This window comes from Anarhichas minor, unplaced genomic scaffold, assembly GCF_050575085.1.
Source record: "Anarhichas minor isolate MPS153535 unplaced genomic scaffold, ASM5057508v1 ptg000028l, whole genome shotgun sequence".
Taxonomy (NCBI): domain Eukaryota; kingdom Metazoa; phylum Chordata; class Actinopteri; order Perciformes; family Anarhichadidae; genus Anarhichas; species Anarhichas minor.
The window spans coordinates 837,201-863,775 of NW_027466474.1; the positions used below are offsets into that span (position 1 = coordinate 837,201).

The following is a 26,575-nucleotide window of genomic DNA, read 5'->3' on the forward strand; positions in this document are numbered from 1 at the left end:
GCTTACCACCTCTGCATATTTTAAGGGCAAAAGTACTTATTTCACTTTTATTTCTTAGGGGCATTTCCTCATAATACCAACGATAGTCAGACAGTGTGCAGTATAACAAATAATATACACATTTATATTTAGATATGTAATTTGTTTTATAGTTTGTTGTCCGTATGCTTATTTTTTTCATTATTTATTGACTCAGTAATGCAATCATTTTATTCAATGTACTATTTAGTAAATTAATCCCAAGAGCACTCCCAGTTAAAAGTATCCATGAAAGTAGCACCATAAAAAAACATAAAATTCACTTTTTACAATCTAAAATTAGCTGGCTTTAAAAAAATAAAAAAAAGAAATAAAACATGTCCACTTGAGTTATTGTACAGATCTGTTTCTGTATTGATCAGATTTTATGTAGTTGTTAGGACATTATACCTCTGCCATGCAGATAAAGCAACAATTAAGAGTAGCATAAAAATGGCTATAAAATTGTGTCTAGACACCTTATTGCCGACATGGGACATGTGTGGCTGAAGCATATTAAGACGATTTGATAGTACCAATATTGTAAGATTTATTTTAATTTTTTTCTTTAAGTACTGGACCTGCACATACAGAAAAAGGACACAGAAATTACAGTAAGTGGGCTGCTGATAAGTCCTGTCGGCTCAGTTTCTGTCACTCTTCAGTTTCGGGCACTGAACTACGAGGGAAACAGTCAAAAATAATCTCACTCCATACTTGATATTTGCATGAAATCTTGGCAGTTCTCCTCACTGGAGCAACGGCATCAAATCGCCTTGTAAGCTGTTAAAGTGATGGAATTTTAAATATATAAGCCTAATGTCTCCCACCCCTCCAAAAAACAGAAACTCTGAGCTTAAAATAGTTTATACGGCAGAATAAAATAGATCCGTATTCCCTCAATTGGGCATTTTTGCGGTTTGGGGGGGAAAAAAAGGCCTCCTGCTAAAGGACACCCTTACGGCTATGCAGAAGGACTTCAAGGGGAGATTGGAAAGAGGGTGATGGTACAATGAAATCTAGAGGAACACACACACACACACACACACAGTCTCAGACAACTACACACACACTTCCTTTCCTGAAGGGAGAAAGGTCAGTATCCAGAGGAGGAAATGGTGAGCCATTGTTATGATTGATCACACGGCAAGGTCCAGGGAGGACGCAGTGTCACTTTCATTGTCAAACTCATTATGCCACAGAAGAAGATTCCCCTCCCCTGCTCTCACGTCCTTTCTCCTCAGCAGTCATGTGAAGAAACCCTTCCACTGCATGCGGGAGACGAGTTGGGCACCTCGACGTGGAAAGCCAAGTGAATTGTGCTGAACACACACAATGATTTCAGTCGCTACTCTAAATTCTTTAGCGGTGAAAGGCATAATTCTGCAGCTAAAAATACAGGAGAAAAAACTAACTGAAAGCATTTTTAAATGAGTGGTGCAGCAGTTCTTGCTCGGGATATCAGCATTATTAACAATCAAATTATACAGACGACAACGAGGAGAACTGCCAAATCAATTAAAATACAACAAAATTGATGTCTTGTAGCCAAAGGCTGCTTGCATGAGGTTTGGAAGGATATTCTGGTCCTGATTAAAAATGAATGGTATCAGAATACATAAAGCTTTCTGGCCAAGTGCCCAGAGCAAAGCATCCCGAGACTGTGGTCACTTCAGAGGCAGGGGAAAGGCATTAGGTATCCGGGCTGTGAAGGGATGCTCAAGTAACAGACTGTTCTCAGTTCAATTCATCTAATCACCAATGCAAACCTAAGCACTTTGCAGTTATAGATTTGAGGCCAACGATTGATATTGTATACCGTGTAAACTGATTCATGCTCAAAGAGAGAAAACATATTCTCATGTAAAAGGCTCTCCTCTCCGTATCCTGCCTCGACCTATCCGAGCCGGGCCTTTCATCTCGCTCGAACACAACCCAACACCAATAAACAGAACATGAAACGGAATCCTTAATTTAGTCCACAGAATCTTATTTTAACTCAAAATGCACTTCTCGACGTTACACTGGGCCCTGGAATAGCCATGATGGTGGTTTGGATAACAACGTTACTGATGAATCACTGTACGGCTGACATCTTGCTTTACATTGGCCATTTGTGATTCGAGAGTACCTGATAGAATTAGGGCTGATTTAGTTGCCCCGCTGTAATGTAAATATTTAAAAGAAAACTCACTTAAACCAAAATCACATTATGCATGTTTTCCTACAGTAAAGACAGTTGTTGGGGGTTCTGCTGTCTCCAGAGCAAAGACACAGTTTAGTAAATATTAAAACATTGTTGAATACAGAAAGAAAAAAACTAAATGCGAATCTTTGCGTCGAAGTATATCATTTAGGGTTGTGCAATGCACTGAGTGATTGTATCCCAGCTTCCAGACACTTCTTGTTTTGGATTGTTTTGCCTCTACGGTATCGATCCCGCCTAAAGGCTTCCAAGAGAGGTGAGGGACGTCTCTGCCAAGAGTAGAGGTCACTCAGATAAATTGGCCAGGTTGGCTTTTAGCAGCTTCAGGGTCAAAGCCCATTCATCTTATTAGACCGATGTATCCTTTTAGAGGCCTCAGCAGTAGGATTAGACAACAGAGCAGCACCGGGGCATTAGATGACAGACCATTTGGCAAATAGGTTAGAGCAGTTTCCACCTATTGTCTTTTTCTACATTACCCGAAGAAGCTGTCTGCGGGGTTTTGCATGGCAGCTCTAAAGGTTAGGAAGAGCTAGATGGGAACAGAATGGGTTATGGTCCAAAGAATCCATTTAAAAAGCTAGTATAGCAAAACAATATTGTGACTTACAGTATGTCCATTCTGGTTGTCGTCAAAGACGAGCCGCCATCGTGTTCTCAGTCTCTGAAGAAGACGTTCTTCTCCTGAGAGTCCTCGTCCTCTTTCAAGTTTGAAGTTCATTGTTTTGAAAATGGAATTGGAGAAAACATAAAACATAACAAATAACGTACTACAGAATTGACAAAAACAAATTGCTAATACACAAGCTCACTCAAACAATGTACTGTACATCCTCATCACACACCAATGTTACAGTTTTAAACTGATCTCTACTAAAAGACATTGATCAATCAGAACTCAGCTTATGTCTTTTTTAATTATGTTCACAATCTAAGTTGGCAACTAATAATTCCTTTCATTATCAATTAATCCCCCAATCATTTTTTTTAAATGAATTCTTTCATGGTTTAGTCTATTGAGTGTCATCACAATTTCCCAAAGCCCAAAGTGACATCTTTAAATAAACGGTCCAAAACACAAAGATTTATCATAGATGATTTTTTTGATTTATTATTTTGCTTAAAATTAATGACTCAAACGACCGATTCATTTTCTGTACAAACTTTATCATCTTGTTTACAAACTCACTGAGTCTCCATCCAAAGAAAAGCTGCACTCGCCAAAGTTTGATCTGATGCCTCACTCCTCGCTTCGGTATCATTTGGTCTAAAGTGATCAGACAGGCCAGCTGGACAAACATGAGCTTTCTGCCTACAGTTTGCTCTTGTCATGTTACATGATATCTCGGAGCTCAATCTCACATTTGCTGCCATTTGGAGCTGCCAACGTGCAAAGTTTCCCTTTGGCGATTTAAGACAAGTCAAATAGTGATGTAAGACAGTGTCACTTGTTTTAAATCTACTTTAACTTCATCTAGGAATAGAATAAAGATACAAAGAAAAGCACCTTTTAACATGGGTGAATACTCCCGTTGGTTTGAGAAGTTGTTACTTGACTGATAATTCAAAGCGGTCCAGGTGCACGACCCCAAACGTGAACTCAAACCGTGGCTGACCGTGACAAACTGTTTCTTTGGAAAAGTGTACACACACAATTAAACTCTCGGCAGCGCAGCCTCCACATTTTTTTTTTTAGCATTTTTAACGTTTTCCTGAATACCATTTGTGCAGAGAAGACAACCTTCACGGGCTGTTTACTGTAACCCTAACCCTAATAACATGGCAACATAAATCAATATCAATTTACATGCAGAACAGTTTTTTACTATAAAATAGTATGTATTATTTTAATCAAATAAAGGCTAATATACTTGAGTCGGGGTAGATGGTTTTTACCAGTAGGAACTGCGACTTTGAGTGTTGTTCCATAGTACGAGCATATATCCCCCGTCCCCCGTCCCCCTCTCAGCCCCTCGCCCCCTTCTTTAGCATTTTTCTAAATGATGCAGCGGGTGAAGCTACACTGTAATACATTGGAATCACATTGAAATGAAGAGGAAGTATCACTGTGTGTTGGTGTATTGTTGCTGCTTGATTTCAAATGCAGTAAAAACAGCGACTAAAAGAAAAAGAATAGACAAATATCGACATATTGACATTGTATTGAGTTGTTTATGTGAAACTGCTCACTGATTCCCCCCCCCCCCCCCAAAAAAAATAGCTACGATAGCAAGTCTTTCAATCATTACTGCTGTGCAGCCTTTACGCGTGGTGTATTTAATACATTGTTGAAGAAATCCAAATGTGGTGTCAAGATGACACACACGGTACCCCAGTAATTGGATGTCCCTCCCCCCCCCCACTCTCTCTCTGCTCCTCACTATTGTTGAGAGAAAAACGTGTTGGCTCTAATTTAAACTCAGCCTCAGATGCTCTCCGCTGCACTCACCAAAAACACTGAATGACAATTTTCACTATAATGGTGCTGCTGTGAAATCCCATTTTTCTATTAGCCTCTTTATAAAAACGTAGCGGTAAGGGGTAATTGCAAATGAATTATAAGATGGTGATGATTAAAGTCATTTTTGGCACTGTGTTGGCAAAACTATTCTTTTACTTAACTAGTTTTCCAGTACGAAAGAGATTCCTAGCCGACCCTAATCAGAGCTCACCGCCGCCTCAACGATTCATCAAACGTCTCCAATCATAAAGATAGACTTTAATAGTCCAAACCACCTGTTTACTGCCCGGCCCCTGACCCCTTTATGGTATGTACTTTTTATGTTTTCCTAGTTGGGCTGCCTTTCACTGAAGCTGCTTGTTTTCTTATCACTTGAAGACTCACTGAGGGACAGTCAGGCTTCTAGAGGAATCTCTTGGAGTTGGCTCTTGAAAGACGTATGAGGATGACATTTGGGACTTCATTAAAACAGCTTGAGAGAGAATTTTTCTTCCCCCCCCCCCTCTGCTTCATGACACAATATATTTACCACGGCAAAAGAATATTACTCACAAATAATCCACCGCCACAATATGCCTCACGCGGAGGCCATTTTGCATCATAGATAAAGTGCCGGCTATGTGACTGATGACTCGCGCTGTAATATATTAAATCGTCTTGTCATTCCGTCTGGGTTCATCATATTTCCGTACAACACAACATTCTTTGTCATTTGTGTTCTAAGTGATGTTGCACGGTTAGATTACATGGAACGATGCTTCGATGATTGCTTTGAGACATTTGATGAGGGCGTCCGCGGTCAGGACTAAATATAAACCAGTACCTACACCAGCTCAAACAAGAGACGACTTGTTTCCTTCTTTCATTTTTAACAACAGTTTATTTTGGACGGTGAGTCAGTTCGTCAGCTGACGCAGGATGCACTGGAGATGTATCACCTCTCTACGCCGTAGGATAAGAATTATTCTGTCTTCACTTTTTTAAATCAAGGTTTCTCGTTTACGGTTTCTGATGACAGCCCCTGTGCTTAGCCTCCCCCCATCCTCAGTTTGGACTCGGAGGTAGCTAAGAGCCAAATGAAAGTACCATATTAGCTAGAAAATTGAACATTATGCTAATAAGTCCTGGGCGACAACTTCAGTTGCCTGGGCAAAGAGCTCTCCGATTAACTGGTAGCAGTACTTTTACTCTCCATTGTCCTTCATGAACAACATTCACTTCGCCACTGGCTGCCTACCAGGGTGGGCCGTATTCTCTCCATCATTTCGTTTGTAGATGTTAGTGTTACATGCGCCAGGTGCTGGCTGACAACTAAATGAATAATGTGTCTGGTCGAGGGGAAACTCAGTCAGGGGAAGCCCATTCCCTGGACTCTCCATTAATATCATAGTCCACTCTTTCAGGGGATACTGCTGACATTTTGCTCTCTGTGTAATAGAGACCTAACCTTTAAGCACCGCAAGGAAGAAGTCATTTTTCATAATCCGCTGTCCATTTTGGAGAATTCCCCAAATACCGCCTTCTATGCATCTGTCCTCATTTTCCTCCCATTGTTCTCTCTCTATATTTTTTTATTTTCTTTTAGTAATATGCAGCAGACATCATTTGTTTTCTGGCTGCAAATGCATAAAATACAATTCCCTCGACTGAAACGGCAACTCTACCACACTTTCCCAAAAATCCAATACCTATCGCTGAATTCTGTTTAATTCATGAGAAAGATTTACAGTGCGAGCCAGGCCATAGTTGATGACTCGGATGGATGATCAGAGTGCACATTTTGTCGTGTCCAAGTCTGCCTTAGTTCCTCAAATCCAGACTCGAAGTGTTAAGCCACCATAAGAAAAACTGGCAGATCCCTTGTGTCCTTCTTGAAGCCGAGCAGGCTGAAGGAAAGTCATTGTTTCAGCAGCCGGTAATGATGATTAGCCACAATCTGGGGGATCGACTGCTCATCGGTCAAATGCGTCGACATCCTCAAAGGGAGAGATGGCCCACTGTCCCAGCCATGCATACTGAGCAGATTGATTGTGTTTCCTGCAGAGATTTAGGGGAGATCTTTGATGTGTGCTTGGTAATAACGTGGGCATTGCCATGCAATTCAAAGCAACTGCCTCCGAGTTCAAGAGCTGCCACTTTTGTAACATATTCTGATCAAACTCTTAACAAAAAGGATAATTACGCTTTGAGATACAATGCAACGCTATAAATAAACATGCTGATAGTGGTATCATTTAATATCTGATGACCGGCCTTGCTCTGTCGCTACATCACATTACTCCTTTAAAAGTTCTTGGTCCATTTCACAATACAAGATGAGTGCACATTTTCATTACGGCTCTGTCTGATATTAGCAAAAATAATGAGAGTTCCTTGTCTGTGTTGCGAGGGTTCAGTCCGTGTCCCTTTACCCTTTTTAACATAAAACAATAAAATAGATGACACTGTAAGCGGGCACAGAGACAGTCACTGTCTAAAAGTAATAAACAATTCTTTGAGAATTTTATGGTTTTGTGCATTAGCATACTGTCACTTTTAGATACTGGGGAGTTGCTGATGGGGACATTTTGGCAGTGCATTTTTTTTTACAGAGGCTACATGTGATCATAATGTGGTAATTGGATGGCTCATTTATTTCACTTAGGTCTAGCTGGAGGTCTCCACACTGGAATTAATTTAGCACGGAATCCTACCTTTGACATGATGGATGATTCGCACAAAGGTTTCAGGTTTCGCTGTGTATAAAAGGGTGGGCACGCACTTACAGAAAGAAACTTTCATTTTAGTAACTGAGTAATGCTGCACATGATTTGTGTAATTAAAGCCAATTCTAAAAGATTCATTGGAAGTAGCACCCACTGGCACCGTGCTTGGAAATATTCCACTCATTTGCTCTGACTTTACTGGAAATGGCCTTTATTATAGAAACAATGATAGAATCCAGTAAATCAGGGAAAAGTATAGGGTGTAGTGTTGCCATCAATAATAGATTGGAAACAAGTCGGCACTGATGGAACCCGAGGCCTTTCTTTTGTGGAGGTCTTAGTGCCGTAGCGGTGCATGTGAATAATGCATGGTCCCAGATAGACTCCAGCTCCCTCTCTAGCCCTTCCACTCTGGCTGCCTGGCTTACAGGCTGGGGCGCCACTTTTCCCCAGCAGTGATTGGCTGAGCCTCGAGGGCAATGGAGGAGATGGGAAATCACCTGCCCCATTTAGCTATGCTGTGCTAGCTGCTTCGGCGCCCCACTGTTTAGACCTTTGTGTCTGCTGCCGGCACTCGACATTAGGACCTCTGGTTAACTTTAGCCGAGAAGGCAGCGGCACAGAGCTGTCATTTGGATACTTATTATCGCCCCGGACTTTTCTGAAAGGTAAATCTGCTGCACAGCTGCACTCCCAAGGTTCTTTTTTCTATTTCCTACCCCTTTCTTTTTCCCCGACTGAGCAGGCATTGTGATTGGCAGTGATGCAGTGTCGCAGTTGTGCCACAATCACGGTTGTTGCTTCTGCTTCTTGCTCGCTGTTCCACACCCCGATATCCCCCCCCCCCACCCGCCAACCCACCGCCATCCCCCTTTTCACTGTCTTTCAACATTTTTATTTTTTTTATTTCGCTAGTTTTCTTTCACACACTGACGTATGGTGCTGGTGTGGAAAACACCCGCTGCATTCTCAATGATCCAGCCTTGAGAACCGAGGGGGCTCTCGGCGTCCTCTCACCCAGGGGTCTCGGTGGGGAGTCCGCCGAAGCTGGTCACCCAGTCCAGCCCCCCATGGAGCGAGAGCCTGGCCGCGGCAACACATAATCCATATTCTAAAGGCCAGCTGGACTGAGACCATGGAGCACAAGGAGAGCAAAGAGAACTACCACCCCCACTCACGTCAGTAACTGAGTACCTCAGACAGCTTTGGCATGTCAAAATTGAAACTGGGTTGAATAGCCGTTATTTAGCAACAGCTCTTTAGTGGGAAAACAAGACTGTTTCCCTCCTTTAGCTGGAGAATTAAGCGTATTATGTGAAGACGATGCTGGCCCGTTTCCCATATTGTTTACTCGGGTGAAAATGACTGCAGCATCTTTGCCAGTGCGGATTCCTCCTTCTCCCGCCCTCTTTGTTTGCACATGGTGCTGTGGCGAAAATGAGCTACTTGGCTGTAGGTTGTTCGGTATCCAGGTGGGCTTTTGGCGTAATCCTGCTTTGACAGGCGATGGGTAAACACAGACGGGTGACTGTCAAAAGGCAGGTATTTCAAAAGATTCATATTTATTCCCCGAACAGACCAAACCCAAGCCCGCTACGTCCTCAGTTACTCTCCCAACTCCAATTACCGTGTTCCTAACCAAGCCCCCCCCGTACACTATATTCCCACTGTGCCTCGTTGTTTTTTTGGAAACGCCATGGTAATACCTCCTCGAATACTGTATTGTAAAAGCAGTGTCCTATCTGATGTACACACTTTTCTTTGATATTGTGAACAAAGCGTTGACTTATCCACGTGACTGTGTCTTGCTTTAATTCTACCACCTCACTAAGGCACACCCTGTGGGAATTATAATGAGGCCGTTTGTTATTCTCAAAAGATTAGAAATCGACATCATCTCCAAGGTGTTCTGAAATGACTTATGTAGAGATGCTTCCGTCTTAAAATAGCCTGTCCTATACCAGGTCTCGCATGCCGTTTCTTCAGGATGGATGATGAATATAATCATTTGAGCCACTCAATATGAATTTCACTCAAGCCGTTCGGAACTGGGGCACTCCTGGATTACAAGGGCCGCGGTCCAAACTCGTAACATATTTCCCCACTTGAGCCCACAGGCGTGACCAAGCTCTTTGAGCCAATGTGTGCTTGCAGTGGGAAGCTCTCCCTTGTTCTCAACCCCAGAGGCATCACTTTTGATGTCCACCTTCAAAGAAGTCTTATCAGTCCTTTGCTGTTTTAGTTGTTGGTCATTAATGAAAGCGGAGTATTACCGACTGCTGAACCAACATAACTTATATATATATTTTTTTTTTTATTAAATACCCAGTTGATTTTGCAGAAATGATGCACTGCAGCACTCTATGACTCATTTGACTTATCTATGAGGAACTGCTTTATTTTTCATGTGCATCATAAGATTACATATACATTTTTATTTTACACAGTCGTAGACACAAGCTAGACATACATTGATTTTTACTGAGTATATGTGTTTAAAAATAATACATTTCTTATCATAACTTGAATGAATTATTTTGTTTGTGGGCTTAAAGTTCAAAATAATTTGCAGTATAGATTTATACCGCTGTTTATGACCCACTGAATGTTTGTTTTGATAAACTCTTGACAGTCACATCGTGGACGACGATGCTGTGATGCTTTGACTGATGTCATGCTCTTGCAGCTCTTGTAGTTACTCTTGCCACCACTCGCAGACAGTTTTTTCAAACGTTATTGATAAAAATGTCATCTTTAAAGAGCGTGAATCGCATATCAATTTTGTAATGGTGATACATGGACAATAGTCCTCCCTTATTGCTTCTGTTCCTAGATGGCACAAGTTGTCTGTTGTTCCGCTGTGAGATCAGGGAGTTGGAGCTGGAGATCTGCTGACTTTTATCAGCAATTTATTTATCTAAATTCACTGTACTCGTCACAGGATCACCACTCAGACTGTGAAAACACCTGTACTAGGTGCAATGGTTTGAAAAGTGTGTTGGGCATTGAGAAAGATAGATAATAATGAATGGGAGGCGGGGGTCAAAACTGTGAATGGAAGCCTACAACAAGGGCTAAATACTGGTAATGGTACTTCTTTACTTTGCTAGCATCGTCTCTTCACACTCAATGCTGTATTTAAGGTATATGAACCATTTTGTAACGGTAGCTTCACAATACGGTGAAGTGTTTTTCATTATTCTATTATCCAGTTGTCATATTTTCGAAGCATGTAAGAGATGATTTCATAGATAAGGTCATAGACTGTAGATCCTTAAAAAAACAGACTTCCACTCAGAGAAATATAATAGTGTCTGTCATATCATCACTGATGATATGAATCCTTTTATCTGTGACTGGGTTTGAGAGTCAACCTCTTAACTGGAAGCGTGAGTCACAAACTGGATGTGTGGTTTGGGAGGCAGGGAGGGTTTTAATGGAAGATGCTATCCAGTTGCATTATGGGAAAGGTAGGATAAAGTTTTTATGGAGCTTGAACCGTATTATGGACAACATTTTCGGATATTGCGGTTGCTGTTAAATTTCAGACCATATTTTTTTTAAATATTTGTCTTTTGTGAGTCCCACAGCTTTATGGAAATGTTATACTAAAGTAAAGTCAGTCTAATATTTGTATTCTTATCTAGATAGATTTCTTTATGGATTTATATTAAAGTTGAAATTTGAGTTCAGCTCTAAGTTCACTTTGTCAATGTCTGAAGCATAAAACTGAGAAAATGGACTCGCTCACAGCCTGCCTCAGGAGGACCTTCAGATAAACAAAGTCCTGGACAGTTTTCTGAGCCGCTAATAGAGGGCAGAGTTTGACGAAATGTGCTCAGCTGGAGGTGAGTTAGATTACCGCTTTCACCAGGACGCAAAATAATGATTTTTTTCCAGCCAGGCAAAGGAAAAAGTCGTGGACACGCCAGTAGCTGATATTCTTTTAATCAACCACTGTATGCATCTTTGATATTTGGCAGAGATGATATAATGCAATCAAAATCCGAGCAGCTATGCAATCTAACTGTTTTCCCTGGTAGATTTTCTTTTTAATGTATTTTATAAAAATGGAAGCAGTAGATGACTAGATATAGCACCATCTAACAGAGGGACATAGTGATACTGTTTACCGGTATTTACACCCCCCGTTATTAAGAGCCAGCGCTCCTCTTGAGAAGCTAACGAGGAAGCAGCCATTTTCAGTTCAGAGAGGACCGTGTGAAAGAAACTATGTTCTTTTGATTAGGAGCCGCAGTTTGAGAAGATTTCTCTTAAAAAGCCAGTCAAATATTTTGCCTTCTTTTTAAAATACTGTCACAAGTAAACAAACAACGCTGACAATCTAGTCAACAAGACGAGATCAAAACGAGGACGGCTTAGCGTTAGCTCTCATCTTAGCACTGACAGAGTATAAGAGTTTGCTGTTAATTAATCATTTTTTGGTGTTCTCATTGTTCTGATGTTCTATCATCTGTGAGCAAAGGATATATATTGCTTTTTTATGCAGCAGTATGTATCACATATACGCCACTGTGTATTCTAATGAGCTTAAGATGTCATGAAATATTTAAATAATAAGACCGACAAAGGATATTCATCATGTCTATGAGCTAAACAAAGATAAATCATGGGTTGTTCTTTAATGTGATTTATCAGATGATGTAAAAACTGAAGGAGAAGCATTTAAAAGTGTCACGTTAAGGTCTGTGCACAGTAACTCAGTGACGCTCTCCCATATGAATGCACATCAAGGTTTTATGTCGGAGCCTGTCACCTAGCTCGATAATCTTTTTGGATAACATTCCAGATTTTTTGTGTTCGAAGGCTGGCAGCCCACCTCGTCCTCCCTCCCTCTCCATCTCTTCTCCCGCTACTTCTTTTAAGGGGTAAACACGCACGCAAAAGCTCCTCAGCCTATCATCTGTGACCGCCGCTACAGCCAGACAGCGTAACACGATCCATGATAGAGTGGTGCAAATCGCCCAGCGCTCTCGTCTGCCATCTCGCATAAGGAGGGGGGAGAAGCCCATGAGATAGGTTGAGCAAAAGAGAAAAAAAAGGAAAAGAAGAAAGAGAAGGAGGAGGTGGAGAGCTGCTGGGGAAGTGCGGCAGGCAGCGGTGGCTGACAACTAGAACGATGCTGGTGTGACTTTCCGGTCCACTAGGTTTTAACCCTTTTGACATCGCTTGAGTGCCATCCATGTGCCAGTGCGATAGTGTGCTCTTGTGCAGCGTGTAGCTCGTGCAGGAACAGTGGGAAGAGGAGATCCGGAGCATTTGTACATCCAATGCAAAGCAGCATCGCAGCTTAAGAAGTGGACCTTGATACAGTAAAGCCTCAGTGGGGGATCGCTACACATAATCTTTCAGGTAACTTCTTTGTAATCCTATTTTAAAGAAATTAACCTAAATTCTAATCTGGCTTACATTCACAGATCCTGTTTATTTTCACAGTATTTTATCCTTGTTTTTTGCTGGACATCTGTGCTGGAGATGAACACGAATTGCATCTGTCAACTACTTGGATGTGGCGGAATAATGTTTAATGCATTGCGAGGGCTATGTTCCGGCAGCTCCTCTGTTAGCCGGGGCCTTATTGTGTCCGTAGAAAGCTACAGTCTATTGTAATCCTTTCAGTCCCCTTGTGGGATCCTCTTATGAGTGGGCGGGGTGTGTGTGTGTTGTGTTTAAAATGGTACTGCAGCCTAACACGTGTGATAATACAGCGTCTTGCACTTGCTCCAAAAGCCCATCCACAAGCTTGGACTTCAGCGGGGTCAAGTTGCTTTACGGTCACCTGGATACGTTGATAGTGAGAGGCTTTGTGGTGATATTTCACATAAACACACAAGGTATAATGATTATAGTTTTGCTCACATCATCAGAAGCACTGCCTGATTATGTGGAACAAATGGAAAAGAGGGATTTTAATATTGTATGAAATACAATAATACAGTATATTGCCGTAAGCTCTCTAAACTGCACTGGAGCGATAAGACATTATACTTGTATTTCTTGGCTCGTTCACAAGAAACAGCTGAACCCTATTTAGAAACCCGTTCCATATTTAACTTGACATCCATGAAGTACTGTGGGTAATGTATGCAACCAGGGTACCCTAGGTGTTGCTTTTGGGTGTTGACTTGCCTTTGATTAATCATTTGAGGTTGACGTCACGGCCTCGGAGACAGAGATGGATTGAAGTGCTTAGCAGACCAATAGCTACAAAAGACGAAGAGTAATTGGTGTGGAGCGAGTGGTGGCCAATGTAAGCAGAGCAGATGCATCAACACAGGAATAAGTCTGAGTGCTGCAAAGGGTCATACAGTCTGTGGCAGTGCCACATACATTTACAGGTAAATACGAGCAGGTAAATGCAACGAGCCTGTCCTCCGCGGGCACTGCATCTTATGAGGCATCCCAATGAGTTATTCTTCTGGCCATGAGCTGAGTTGTGGAGCAAGGTAGGTATATATTTAGCTGCCTGAGTGAGTGGGAAATGATAAATTACATCGTCCATTTATTTGTTCATTTTAACACCGATCAGTTGTGTAGTTTTAAAGCTGCAGTCTCGTGTTGTTATTCTTTTTTTGCTATAGCAGGGTTCTGGTCATGTTTGCCTATGGAGCAGTGTGAAGGGGTAATTGAGGGGGGGGGGGGTGGGCATGCTGCTGAGGAGGTTGGTATATTGGGATCCCACCATCTTTATATGTCAGTGGTGATTACGTTGAAAAAGTGGGTTTGTGTCCCTGGAGAAGGAGGCGAATATACCTCCACACATGCTGCGTTCCATATGCTGTAGAGGAGAGGTAATGTTTTCCTGGCGACATTCAGCACACGTGCAATCAGAATAATAACTTCAGTAGCATAAATCATTATGGGATGACGATGGACTATCAATGCTTTGCACAGGCTTGCTTTCGTGTCACGGATCTCTCCGTGGACTAACGCTGCGCTGCATTCACATTAACAGCGAGGTCTTAACCATTTCTGTTCCAATTTTCTTATCTCGTGTTTCACCAGGCAGCTCTGTCAGTCTTATTTTCCTCTTAGTCTTACTGGCAAACGCATGACAGGACCTCAGGGGCAGCGAGAGCCTTTGCCAACAAAGGCTTTTGTGCATTATGATGTGGTTTCAGGATGAACTGTTCCATAATTTATGTAATGAAAGGATGAGCTGCTGTTTAATTTATGTAATGTCTGAATGAGGACTATTTGTTTGATACTTGTTTATTGGGCAGTGCTGAGTCTCTCCATGTGGACCTCCTGACATCATGTTATGTTCAACTCATATCCGGTTATGAACCACAGCAGCAGCTTTAACTGTTAAAACCAAACATCAGCAAATGTGTTTTGATTTGTTTTTAGTCCCAAAGATCCTGTTAGTTCAGTAATCATTGCATTTTCTACTTGAAAATTGCCACAAAGTGCCCTCAAGGTGAGCATGATGAAACATTTAAGAAACGTCGGTGTATATATTGTTATTAAAAACTGATGTGTTTTACCTAAAAGGATATATTGTATGGACCTTTTTTTGCACTCTGATCCTGTCCCAAAGACATATACTGTACCTGTAGATGGATGGATGAATACATACATGCTGTATTTACATTACATACATACCATATATGAATATATACATACCATATATGCGTACCGTTTGGCCTACATTTTGTGTCCACATAACATCCATAAGATATGCACGTAGAACACTGCATGAATGATTGAAAGGCAGAAAGGGTGCTTGTGTCTGCTTCCTCTAAAGACAACGCTGATATTACTGTTCATACATTAGCTTCATATCCACATCTGAAATGATCTTAATAAGCTTTTGGAAAGCATGTGACTGTGAAATTGTCCACAGAGTGATGTCATCTGGGAGACACCGAGTCTTTGTTTTTAATTAAAACTCAGTCAAATAATGTGGATGAGAAATCAGCACACCTGAAAGCTTCGACCAGTGTCTATTGAGAAAAGTTAATTAAAATATGAAATACGCTGTATAATTACAAAGGATAACTTCAATTTGAAGAGCTGTAGATCATTTAAAATAATGACACAATACTGATATAGAAAACAGATTCAATATAATTAACAGTTACCTTTGTGTTTTGAATAACAAGTAGACCTTGTTGCTGTTTGATGCTTTTGGTTCACCTTGTCAAACACTCAACTAGGTTCAAGCGAAAACGCTGGTTTCCATTCATGTGTAAAATTCCAAAGTTGCAGTGCAGCTGCTCACATCTCCAAACAAGTTTGAAAACTAAAAAGAAAAAAAATGATCCAGAAAATGAATGTGCTGGCAGATGGAATTACATTCACTATTTGAATCGTATTGATTTAAAAAGTGACAGTGTTGCAGAAGCTGTTATTTGCCACAATTTAGACAGGAACGCATTTATAATACCAACAGACTGTTAAAAGACTGGCAGCAAACATCTAATGTCAGTGAAGGAAGTATTCACATCCTTTACTAAAGATAGTAGCAATACTACGCTGTAAAAAGTTCTCAGGTACAAGTGAAAGTCCTGCATTAAAAATGTTATTTAAGTGCAAGAAGAATGCAAGTATTGTTAAAATGTACTATTGCAAGCAAAAAGACTTAATTTAGTTCCCATTTCCCCCTGTGAATATATATGTTATTATTCATTTGCTGATCATCATTTCAATAATATGTAGGTACATGTAATATTTTACCGTTGTAGCTGGTCGAGGTGGAACTACACTGTAAACTAACCAAGCATCTTATATGCTCTTTTAGTCTATAACAATAAATAACATTAGGTATTTAAAAAAACTAACTGGTGAAAATCTGTCATAATCGCCATATTCTTCTTTAGTGTGTTTTTCTAATGTTGCTCATTGCTGTTTTTATATGTACAGCCCTTTACATGCTTTGTGATATTGGGCGATAGTAAACCTGACTTTACTATTGTGGTTGTAATCATCAAGTTATATTCAGTGTTTGCTTCAGTATTGTAGCCTTAGCAGGGTGGCCACATTATTAAAACAAAAACTTTCCCATAACCCTTGATAGTGCAAGTATTTTTGAACATGTGTCTGCCCGCGTTACGTCTGTGCTGTTGTTTCATTGGTAACTCACAACTGTGTATGGGGTTGTCTTCCTACAGTGGCCGGAGCTCACAAGGTAATGATCATCCCTACCTCGTGTAATGATTCTAGGTAAGGGCCGTAGCCCCTGTTCCTCAGCTGTTTACTGCAGACATTTGCGGGTATCATTATCCAAACAGTGATGCCGGTGGGTGGCTACCAGAGCTGGAGGTGAAATAAGCCATTTAGCTGCTTTATGATAGCAATCCCCAGCCCTCGCTGTTTTCACATCCAGGGTCAAAGCTTAGCAGTCGTCTAATCTCCCTCAGTCTCGCAGCTTTCATTAGTGCGGCGCTTGATCAATCAACTCTGCTGCAAGTGCCAAAGTTTGACGCATTTTTTGATGGAAGTGCTTAACCATAACACCAGTTTGGATCATAGTTGTTTGCAGGTTCCCCTCATGTCTAGTTTAATGGGCGTTTAATATGAATTTGGATAAGCATGCTGCACAGTTGACAACACTGTGAGACTGAAATAATAGTTTGGCTGCAGACACAAAGTTGAAGAAAACTGCGATGAACTTCCACACATTATGCTGTCTGACATATTTGTTCCTATGAGTGTCAAATATTTAACAAAACCTTTTATGATAGCACAGTGTCAGGCTAGCCTCTGATGATATACATTTAATCCAAAGCATTTCTTTTAGACTAGTTGTCAAACATTTAATAGGCTGAGTTCTCAGAAGGCGGTTCATAGGTGTCATCTGCCAAATGCCAGACCCTGTCATTGCATCTGCATACAATAGGGCACGTCAGGCTTCCTGGGCCTCCTTTCATCCGCCTTCACATATTCCATAATCAGGGGCAGTGGATGGGAACAGAGGCAAAGAGGAGCTTTTTATCCCTCAATAAAAGGCCACTTAGTCAGATAGTTCTCCCAAGACTCATCAGCTTTGGTATTTTTTTTCCCCTGGCACCACATGAAGGAATTTGTGGAAGAGGGCAAACATTCCATCTAATTAAGGATACCTTTCATATAAGCTCACCTCTCTCCCCTGTAATTTCTCTTTTCGCCCGACTCTCCTGCCTTTTCTCTTTCTTACCATCCATCATAGGAAGCCCAAAGGTGCCCTTCGCAGTTACTGTACCTTTCTGGTTAGCTCTTGATGCCTTTTGAAATCGTTGGCTTACCCATGCTTTGATGTTGCTTTCAGATGGATACTTAGCAAAACTTTGAAGTCACGACCTAGATGTGGCCAAGAATGTCGAATCAGTGCAATAACCCAAAAGTCCAGTACATATTTTTTTTTCTTGAGGAACGTGAGAGCTGCGCGTCATTAACATGCACTATCATTGGAGCTGGAGCAATTTGAGCGTGTTTTTTTCAGGAATCAGCATTATTTGTTTTGAAAAGTGAAGGGAAGAGAACGAGTGCTCTGTCTGACTTTGTTCTATTTCTGGGGATGGCTGCTGGAGGATTACTGCAGGTGGCAGAGTATTCATTATTTAGATGGCAGTAGCGGAGTCGGGGAACGGGTGGTTTCATAAACCACTTGACTATGACATGTGTGCTGCTACACTCGACGGAAAGACTGGAAAAGAGAAAAAAAAAAAAGTTTCACTTCCAAAAATCTTCCTTTTAGCGAAGGCACTTGTAGCAGCTCTCAGCCAGAGACTGCCGAGCCAGTCAACATTAACTGAAACTGATGGAGCAAACGCAGATTGATGGAGTTAATGGATGAAATCGTTGCAAGTTCTCCGGGTTTGCGCTCCATATAGGCTTTGAAAGACATAAAGCGCTCATGCAGCTGCTTCATGGTGCATGTCAGATGTGGTATTATAGTTTTAAATACAGCATCTTTGCCGCTTATTATTACATTCAGAATGACCGAGTTGAATATCTGCAGCGGGGAAATCTTTGTTGAGCCTGGCTGATTATGAAATAATGTATTTGATGAAAAAAAAAAGATGACTGAAGATATCAGCGGTGGCGTTTGAAATGGCCTGAGAGGAAAAAAGTTAAATGTGAGTCTGGAATGAGAAAGCTGTGGCAGTTATGTGTCGCACAAAGAGAGCTGGCACTGTTTGCCAATGTGCTGGGACACCAGAAAAGGTTTTTTTCTTTCTTTCTTATTTTTGCATAACACTAGCATCTCTATCGGATGAAGTGTTTGCCCTGACAGTTTTCAGCCTGGACTCAGAGAGGGTCCCGCCACTGTGATTAATGCACTGCCATGCCGCCATGGTGGAGGATGTCTCTCGGCGGTCTCCTTCCCCTTTCCAGTACTCCTCCCTGATATTTCACTAATGTGACTCGACAATGAAGAGATTGATAGTGATCATTATGCTGCTCTCAAAGAGTAATGTCACTTCCCGGCACGATCCAGCCAGCTTCTGATGCAACTACAGCTGTGCGTAGCATACGAGCAGTGGCAGTGCATATTGTTACTGTACACACAAGTGGCTACAACTGTGCTATGTTTGAACCAGAAGCGGTGACATTTCTGGATCGCCTCCTCCTGCTGTTATCGCGAAACTCCTGAAGCCCCGCTTGCATATTTAGCGTTGAATACAGTGCCTCAGGATGACTCTTTCTAGCGGAGGAACTTGACACTGGAAGTATTATCACGCCAAACAAGGCCTCTCACCTCAACACTTTGCAAGCTATATCGCCATTTCCCCAGTACTCCCTGTACAAATAAAGCTGCGAGGGTCATTCATTTGTTTTCCCTCGCTCATAGTCCTTACAGCTAGGTTGATTTGTTTATCAGTATGTGTTTAGCCCTCGGCCCCAATCTTCTGAGAGAGAGAGAGAGAGAGAGAGAGAGAGAAAGAGGTTTAGCATTTAAATTGGTTGATCCACCGTACGTTTGCTCAACCTGTTTTTAAAGCATTACATTGATGAAAAGCAGACGCTAATCCCTTTGGGTGTGCGACCTTATCTGACTAAACACCTGACAATGAGATTCTATTGTCACTCTGGGAACACGAGGGATTCTCGGTAAACGTGTAGTTCTGTTTCTGCAGTTATCGACCCTCTTTTGCTGACTGCCGCTGCAGCCGCAGGTTAGCTCGCTACAGGTATGATTTACAGCGTGAAGTCTTAAGAGCAGAGACGTGTTTTTGACCGCTAGCTACTAGCGGCGAGGGATACTTCAAAGTCTCTCTAACTCCTTACACCTCAGGAAGTTGTACACCGCTGTTAGCTCGTCTGCCAAACGTCTGCTACAGTAAGTCCTCGGTGTCGGTCGGTGTCCAGGCCTGAGTGAAGAAACTGCGTTAACATATAGCTTTCAGAGCTAATCCCAGAATCTCCTGTATGCATTTCTCTTCTGCTAATATTCACACCAACTGATCCTCTAGTTTCACACTTCCCATTTTGTCTTTAGCCAGACAAGACATTTAGTCAATATTGCTGCCTATGAATATGTAGGAGACAAAGTGGCCTTCACCTGAATGTGGCAGATGTGATTTCTAACTAAATCATAGGGATTACATTATTGACAGTGTCTTATATAAACATCAGGATGAGGTCGCTCATTAGTTTCACGGCGTCCGGAGCACATTAGGGTTTTAGAGCAAGCAGAGCACATCTCGCTCGTGTTGAATGGTTATTTCATCCAATCAAATTTGCATAATTCAACGTTAAGCATCGGATCTTGATATCATTTTAGCGCTGACGGGGAGAAAGGATGCTATTGTGTGATTAGCTGTGGTGTCAGATTGTGTCCAGCATTGCAGATTGGCTGTGAAGTGTGTCTATTGACTGCCCGTGCTGCATGTTAGTCCAGATTTGTTAGCGTCCCTGTTGCCGGGCATCTCTAAACTGCAACACTGCTTCAGCTTTTTCAAATCTTTTGAGCACAGATTTTGTTCGTGTTGCATCCCGTCACCTTCCGCCGTCATATACTGGGGATGGAGAACCCTAAGGGCCAAGAGGAAAGATGCTATCGATACACACAAGGAAAGCGTATGCAGATAGTGACAGTCCATTGGGCATTATGGCTGAAATATGACACCGGGAACAAGTGTGACTGCAGACTGTGGTGCCAACTGTGGGTTTGCTGCTGTATCAATACTCATTGCGCCGTTTAATCTCGTCAAGAGTAAAGAATACACAGCGTGGTCATACAATATCAAGCCCAGCCAGGAAACGTAACCAGCTGCTGCCTTTTATCAACTGACAACTTATGGTTTCACTAAGCCATGTGCTGCCCGCTGCCGCCTTTTCTCTCAGATTTCACTTCTCAGTTTCCATTGTCAGTCTCGTCTTGGCTTTTTTATGATCCTAATTCTGATGGATGTATTCCAGTGTGAAATGACTTAGCCGGGTGTGAACGTGAACCATCCTTCGCCTCCTACTGCTGCCATTTGGTGTGCGGGAGGGAAAAGCACAGGGACCATCCGAGGAGACACGAGCAAGCTTGTGTGTTGACGACGCACCTCCCTTATCTAATTGAGGCAAAGCAAACATGATTAGGCCCAAGCCGAAGGACGATCAGTGTTTTCCACCGCAGAGACGTTTCACAGTCATGCACGTTCTGCTGCGTGCGTTGCTGAGGGGGAAACCAGCAGTTTGACGACAGTATGAAGCTGCTGTTTCAACCAAAAGACACGACTGCAAACCAGTTTGTTTTTCAGAAAAAAAATGGATGGACTAGTTTTGACAACTGAAACTAATTGGTAGTAAGTTATAGAAGGGTCATAGTCATGGTTAACGGAAACAGACACTGACGGTTTCTCTGAGATGGGACATTAATCCTGCACTCCACTGTCGAAGTCAGTCACTTTGTACGTTTCTCATTTTATTTTCACCCGAAGCGTAGGATGCTAAGTGATTTGTTGAATTTATCTGCTGTTCCTGTAACTTGTAATCACTATTTATTAAAGATGGACTTCCATGGTATAATAAAATGTGAGCTAAACTCTCAGCATCAGCAGCGTAATGTTACAATCAGAATTAGCTTTATTAAAGTGTGTGTGTACATATACGTACAAGGAATAATAATAATGATGAGAACCACGACCTTTGTGCATGTGTAACTGGGGCAGCCGTGATTACAGTTAATTTCTTTATCCATGTGAATGTGTTTGAAAAATGCAACGGTTCAGGGATAATCCTTTATTTCCAATACTGTGGAAACTGTGCAAATAAGGCCTTGCGTTACACAGGTAAATCCAGGTGCCTCACAGACAAACTATCTTTTTGTTCTCTCCATCATACTGTAACTTTTTCACATAATCGACCACCAACAGTGATGAATACCGTTTCAATCTGTAACCATGAAGCGCAATGTCTGATAATTATTCTTGATTTAAAAGCCCAAGGTGAGCAATAAGCGAGCTCCTCCGTGTTGAACATTTCCTTTCCTTTCAGTCGAGTCGTGACATATTCACATCATGTTCCGAGCAGTACAGGACCAAAATTGATGCAGTTCAGATGTAGAGGCGTGAGTGAGGTGCTAATTGATGCCTGCTGTGGCACGGTACGCAAATTGCATAGTTTACACGTACAGCAACCAAACTGCAGAGATGCTTAGCCCTGTTGAATCATATGAAGAGGCTAAATGGGGAACGTGCACAGAGAAGCATAATGGATGCTGTCGACACTTGGCTGCTATCTGTTCCCTGCTATTCTGTTACCCTTACTTCGTTAACACCATTTAACCCCCCCCCCCCCCCCCCAAACAACAAACACACATCCACCTAAGCTAATTTATCCGTGTAAATGCATCGAAATAGATCTGTGGAGTTGTTGTTGAGGAAAAAAAGAAAAACATAATTTCGCATCATATGCTGAAGCTGCAGAAGAGAGAGATGCAGATTCATTTCCATTATGGAGACAAAAGGCTCCTCAGGTTTATTAGTACAGGCCTACTATACATATACTCATCAAAGCCATTAGATAGTAATGATTGCATTTGCAACCATTAGCCTAAATGATATTTTTTGCTACTTATGCTATTAGCTGCAGTAAAAAATACATTTTGCATATCAAACATTTAGTTGATGTTCTTCCAGAATGAGTCACAATAAGTAGCCGTGTAACAATTCAGTGTCTTGCACAGTGAAAAGATTTAGCTGTTGGACTTTTGACCTCCTTGGGAGAGGAATTCTAATGTATAAGCCAGTCAGCTCCAGGAATGATGAGGTTGTTCTCCCCGGTCTCTTTCATTTTCATAAATATTCAGGATATTTATCATGGTGCTTGCTCTTAGCAAGAAGCAAACCTTGCCTGTGTCTTTCTCTCTCTCATTTGGAAAATGAGATACTGGCGCTGTGTCATCATTAGGGCTCATTCTTTCAACTAAAGGCACAGAACTGAGTGAAATATGTTTCATTGACCTTCTCTTGAACTGGTGATGGTGTAAAGTTGCTAAAACACCACACAAAGTTCACATGTTAATTGGAATTAAGAAGAGATAGAAATGATGTATTTTTTTGTAATTTAACTGAGATTGAACCTGAAGACAAAGAGAAGTCATCAGATCAGTGAAGCGCTAAAATGAAGTACAATTTACAATAGTTCTTTTCTGCAATTTTCCTTTCACAGAAATCATTTTTCATCATTACAGACTGTTTGTCTGTTCTTGTAGACCTTCTTCTACTTGCTTGTGTTGTAGCTCTAGCAACTTTAATGTGGGACAGTTGGACTACTTTTGTCCAGACTGAAATAACTCAACAACTGTTTAATGGACCGCCATGAAGTTGCCATGGACATTTTGCAGACGATGTATCTTAATGACTTCGGTGAAACTTCCTCTAACGCCACCAGCAGGTTGGCATTTGTGGTTTTGAGTTAAATGCCTCAACAACCATTGGATAGATCGCCATGACATTTAGTTTAGAGTCTTGTCCCCCTTTAGGATGATTTGTAATACATTTGGTAATCCCTTAAGTTTTCCATCCAGCGGCATCGACAAGTCAAAATTTGAATTCGTCAAATACCTACTTGTGACCAACTATGTGCAAAACTAATGAAATTGCCATCAGCCTCAGCTGTACTTTGAGTCAACTACTACTAGTTAAAGTGCTGAGTGCATAAGAGCTGCACAATTATTCGACTACCGATCGCATTCAATTTAATACGGACCAGTCTTTTTTTGTACATCGGCAGGAATGTAGCACAACATGGGACTGAAAGCAGTGCTCTGTTCATTTAAATGTGAAAGTGCAATACAAATATTTTGTCCCTAAACCCATGAATAATGTGATTATCATTTTGGCAATAATCATGCAGCCCTCATACAGCCTCACAGAACTGCTAGCTTGACTGTAGACTCTCAGTCTTGCTCGAAAACGAGTTCAAACTATTTTTTCCCAGATCTCGATATGTGGCAGCAGTGCTTTTAATTAGTGTGTTATGACGCTTATTTGGTTCCTGCATTTTATGAAGTTGGCCGGATCATTATAACTAAACCTAAACAAAAGTGCAAAGCTCACCTACTCTGTAATAATTAGTGTTGCTGCTTAATTTGATCAAACTGTGGAAGGATGTTACCTTCAAGGCTACCTCATTGATCATTTCTCTTTGGTGCCAAATAATTCCTAAATAAGATATACTGTTGCTCTTTTAAGCCAGCTATTTGTTATACCATTTTGACACTTAATGAATATAAAGTGTTGCTCAACTAGGTTGCAAGTGTGTGTGCGTGTGTGTAGGGCAGGGTGGAGGTTGTGGTAAGACAGTGGTTGATGAATTGTTGTTTTCTGACTTGCCGCGGTGGAAAATGTCCTAAACATATGGATGGAGGATTGGATAAAGCCGATGAAATAGTTTTAAGGCATTATAGTGACCACGTGTTTAGACGTCTGGTGTGCTGACAGTGTTTTGGCTGAGAGAATGGGCATGGACCAAAACCACAATACGTCACTTGATATGCGTTGAAACACACTGATCCTCGTCCCATCAGGGTGCATCTCTATGTGTATTTACAGTACATATTTGAATCTGGATTACATGCTGCCAAGCTTATTACAGCACATGAAGAAAGACACCTTTAAATACGCGACAAGAATAGGCACTGAGAAATGCTGCTTTGATAAACCCCGGCTTATCGCCCACACATTGTATCCCCACCAATGTCCGTATTCAACAAATTTGGCAATATTTTAGGCTACCTTCACATGTAGTCCTTTCTGTGAGCTCCTCTTTGTGTCTGTGTGTGTTCTTGCAATTCCTTCTCTGGAGAGACAGCAGAGGAGGTATGTATGAGTTGGATGCCTCCTTGACAACACCTTGGAGGTAAAAATCAATGTCTGCCAAACAAAGTGAAATGTTAGGCTGCAGCCGATACATGACAGATGAGGCTTAGGGTGGTATTTTCTAAGGTGGATGAAGACTGGAACGCAGGCGTTCCTGTCTTCTGTTGTCAAGCAAAGCAGCATTAGAGAGATTTTGAAGGACAGTACATCTGACTTCCCTGACTACTTTTATTATTGATTAATGTGCTGTAGACATGTGTGAGAGCCACTCTGAAATGGAAAGGGGGGGGGGGGGATGCGGTTCAAAATTAAGAACGGCTGCACGGCAGATTAAACTTTAAAAGCTAGTTTCACTAATTAATTGTAATGCCTGTTCACTCTAGAGACCTCGTCTCCGACCAAGGCTGTACAGCAGTAAAATCATCTTGATTAGAGTTGATTTGTCCTCAGATAAGAACAGTGTCTTTATTTCATAGCGCGATAAAAAGTCTCCAAGTCTAGGCCTGTCACGATGACTGCTTTTGTTAGAAGTTATATTGTCCTTGAAATGATTGCGATAAACAATATTGGTGTCATTTTAGGACCATTTTATGCCACTGATATTATGATAGCACAATAGCATAATGACATAAGTAAACCTTTTCAAAGAGCAATTAACTTTTAATTCTTAAGACTATTCAGACATTGGAATTGGAATGTGACAAACACGACCTATCATGAAGTAATAAAACATGAATAAAATGAAACCACACAACCAAAACAATGAATGAAAAGGACTCTCGGGCTCTCTGTATTGAACATTTAGCACAGGGTGATAGAGAGTCATAAGGCCATACTGCCAATCCAGTTTCCCAATGGTTAGAAATACAAGAGGTCGATATTGTAATTCTTGTGTCAAGTTTAGACAAGTCCAATTTGTCCTGACAGTTTGACCTGATTTATAATTTCAGTGGCAATGCATGAAATAGTTTGAACACGTTGCATTGCACAGAACACAGAGGTTGAGGTTGAGGTAGGGCCCGGTTTCCTCGGGGCGGAGCTCACAGCCCACGCAGCTGAATAGTGGCTGTAGAAGCAGCATGGCTAGCTTGGCACATTAGAGGGGTAGAAGGCTGTGTTGCTACCTCATGCGTGATCGGTCTCCAGCAGTGACCTCAGCACAGAGCCGTGGGCCATATCATGTTGCTGATTGAGCATGCACCGAGCCTCAGAGGGTACGCAGGTTGCGTCTTAGTTCTTCTTGCCGAGAGAAGCAGAGGGTGCTCTGACGGAAAATTCCCAAACATCAGTAGTGCTGGAAGGCTTTTCTCAGTGAGCTTTAAAATGTGTGCGTGTGTGTGTCTATATGTGTGCGTGTGTGAGCACGTGCATGAACTGTATATCCAAACATGTGCTTGCACACATTAAGTTTATCGTTTATGCCCAGCGGGCATATTGACATATGACATCCCTATAATGCACTGGTTGGTGAGCAGTATAAGAATCGCCAATGATTCGTCCGAGAGTAATGCAACAATGGGGTATCAATTCATAGCCTTGGCCTCAGGGAAGCTTTTTTGAAAGCAGAGAGATTCTGCTGCTGCAGCTCCATCTCTGGCGCCAGACTTTGCAAGAAATTTTGGCTGAGGGAACTATATGTGGGAATGTTTGGAGGAGTCGATAAGGAGATATAGAGGCACCGACATGTGTTGTTTGTTCATTGTAGCTGTAGATAAAAGGGACTTGCAAAACTAAATGATGAATCTGCGTACAGTACAATGTTACACCATGTATTCATCAGCTGTAAGGCATTCTGCTTGTCTTGCAATGTAACATGCCATGTTATATGCTGACCTATAAATAGCTTCATAATGTGTTCAGCAGTCAGTTCATGTTTCTATTATATTGTTGTCGGAGATAAATGCTACACTGAGTTTTTATAAAT

General features: G+C 41.6%; 1 protein-coding gene across 5 annotated transcripts in view; it reads left to right on the forward strand.

Annotated features, from left to right (window-relative positions):
- LOC142962918 (teneurin-3) overlaps positions 1–26,575 on the forward strand; it is a 121,525-nt gene that overhangs the window by 12,913 nt on the left and 82,037 nt on the right. For all 5 annotated transcript variants that reach the window (XM_076103601.1, XM_076103602.1, XM_076103603.1 and 2 more), the window contains one exon: positions 2,863–2,875. In XM_076103601.1, the coding sequence (XP_075959716.1) occupies positions 2,863–2,875 (13 nt within the window). The remainder of the gene's footprint in view (positions 1–2,862; positions 2,876–26,575) is intronic.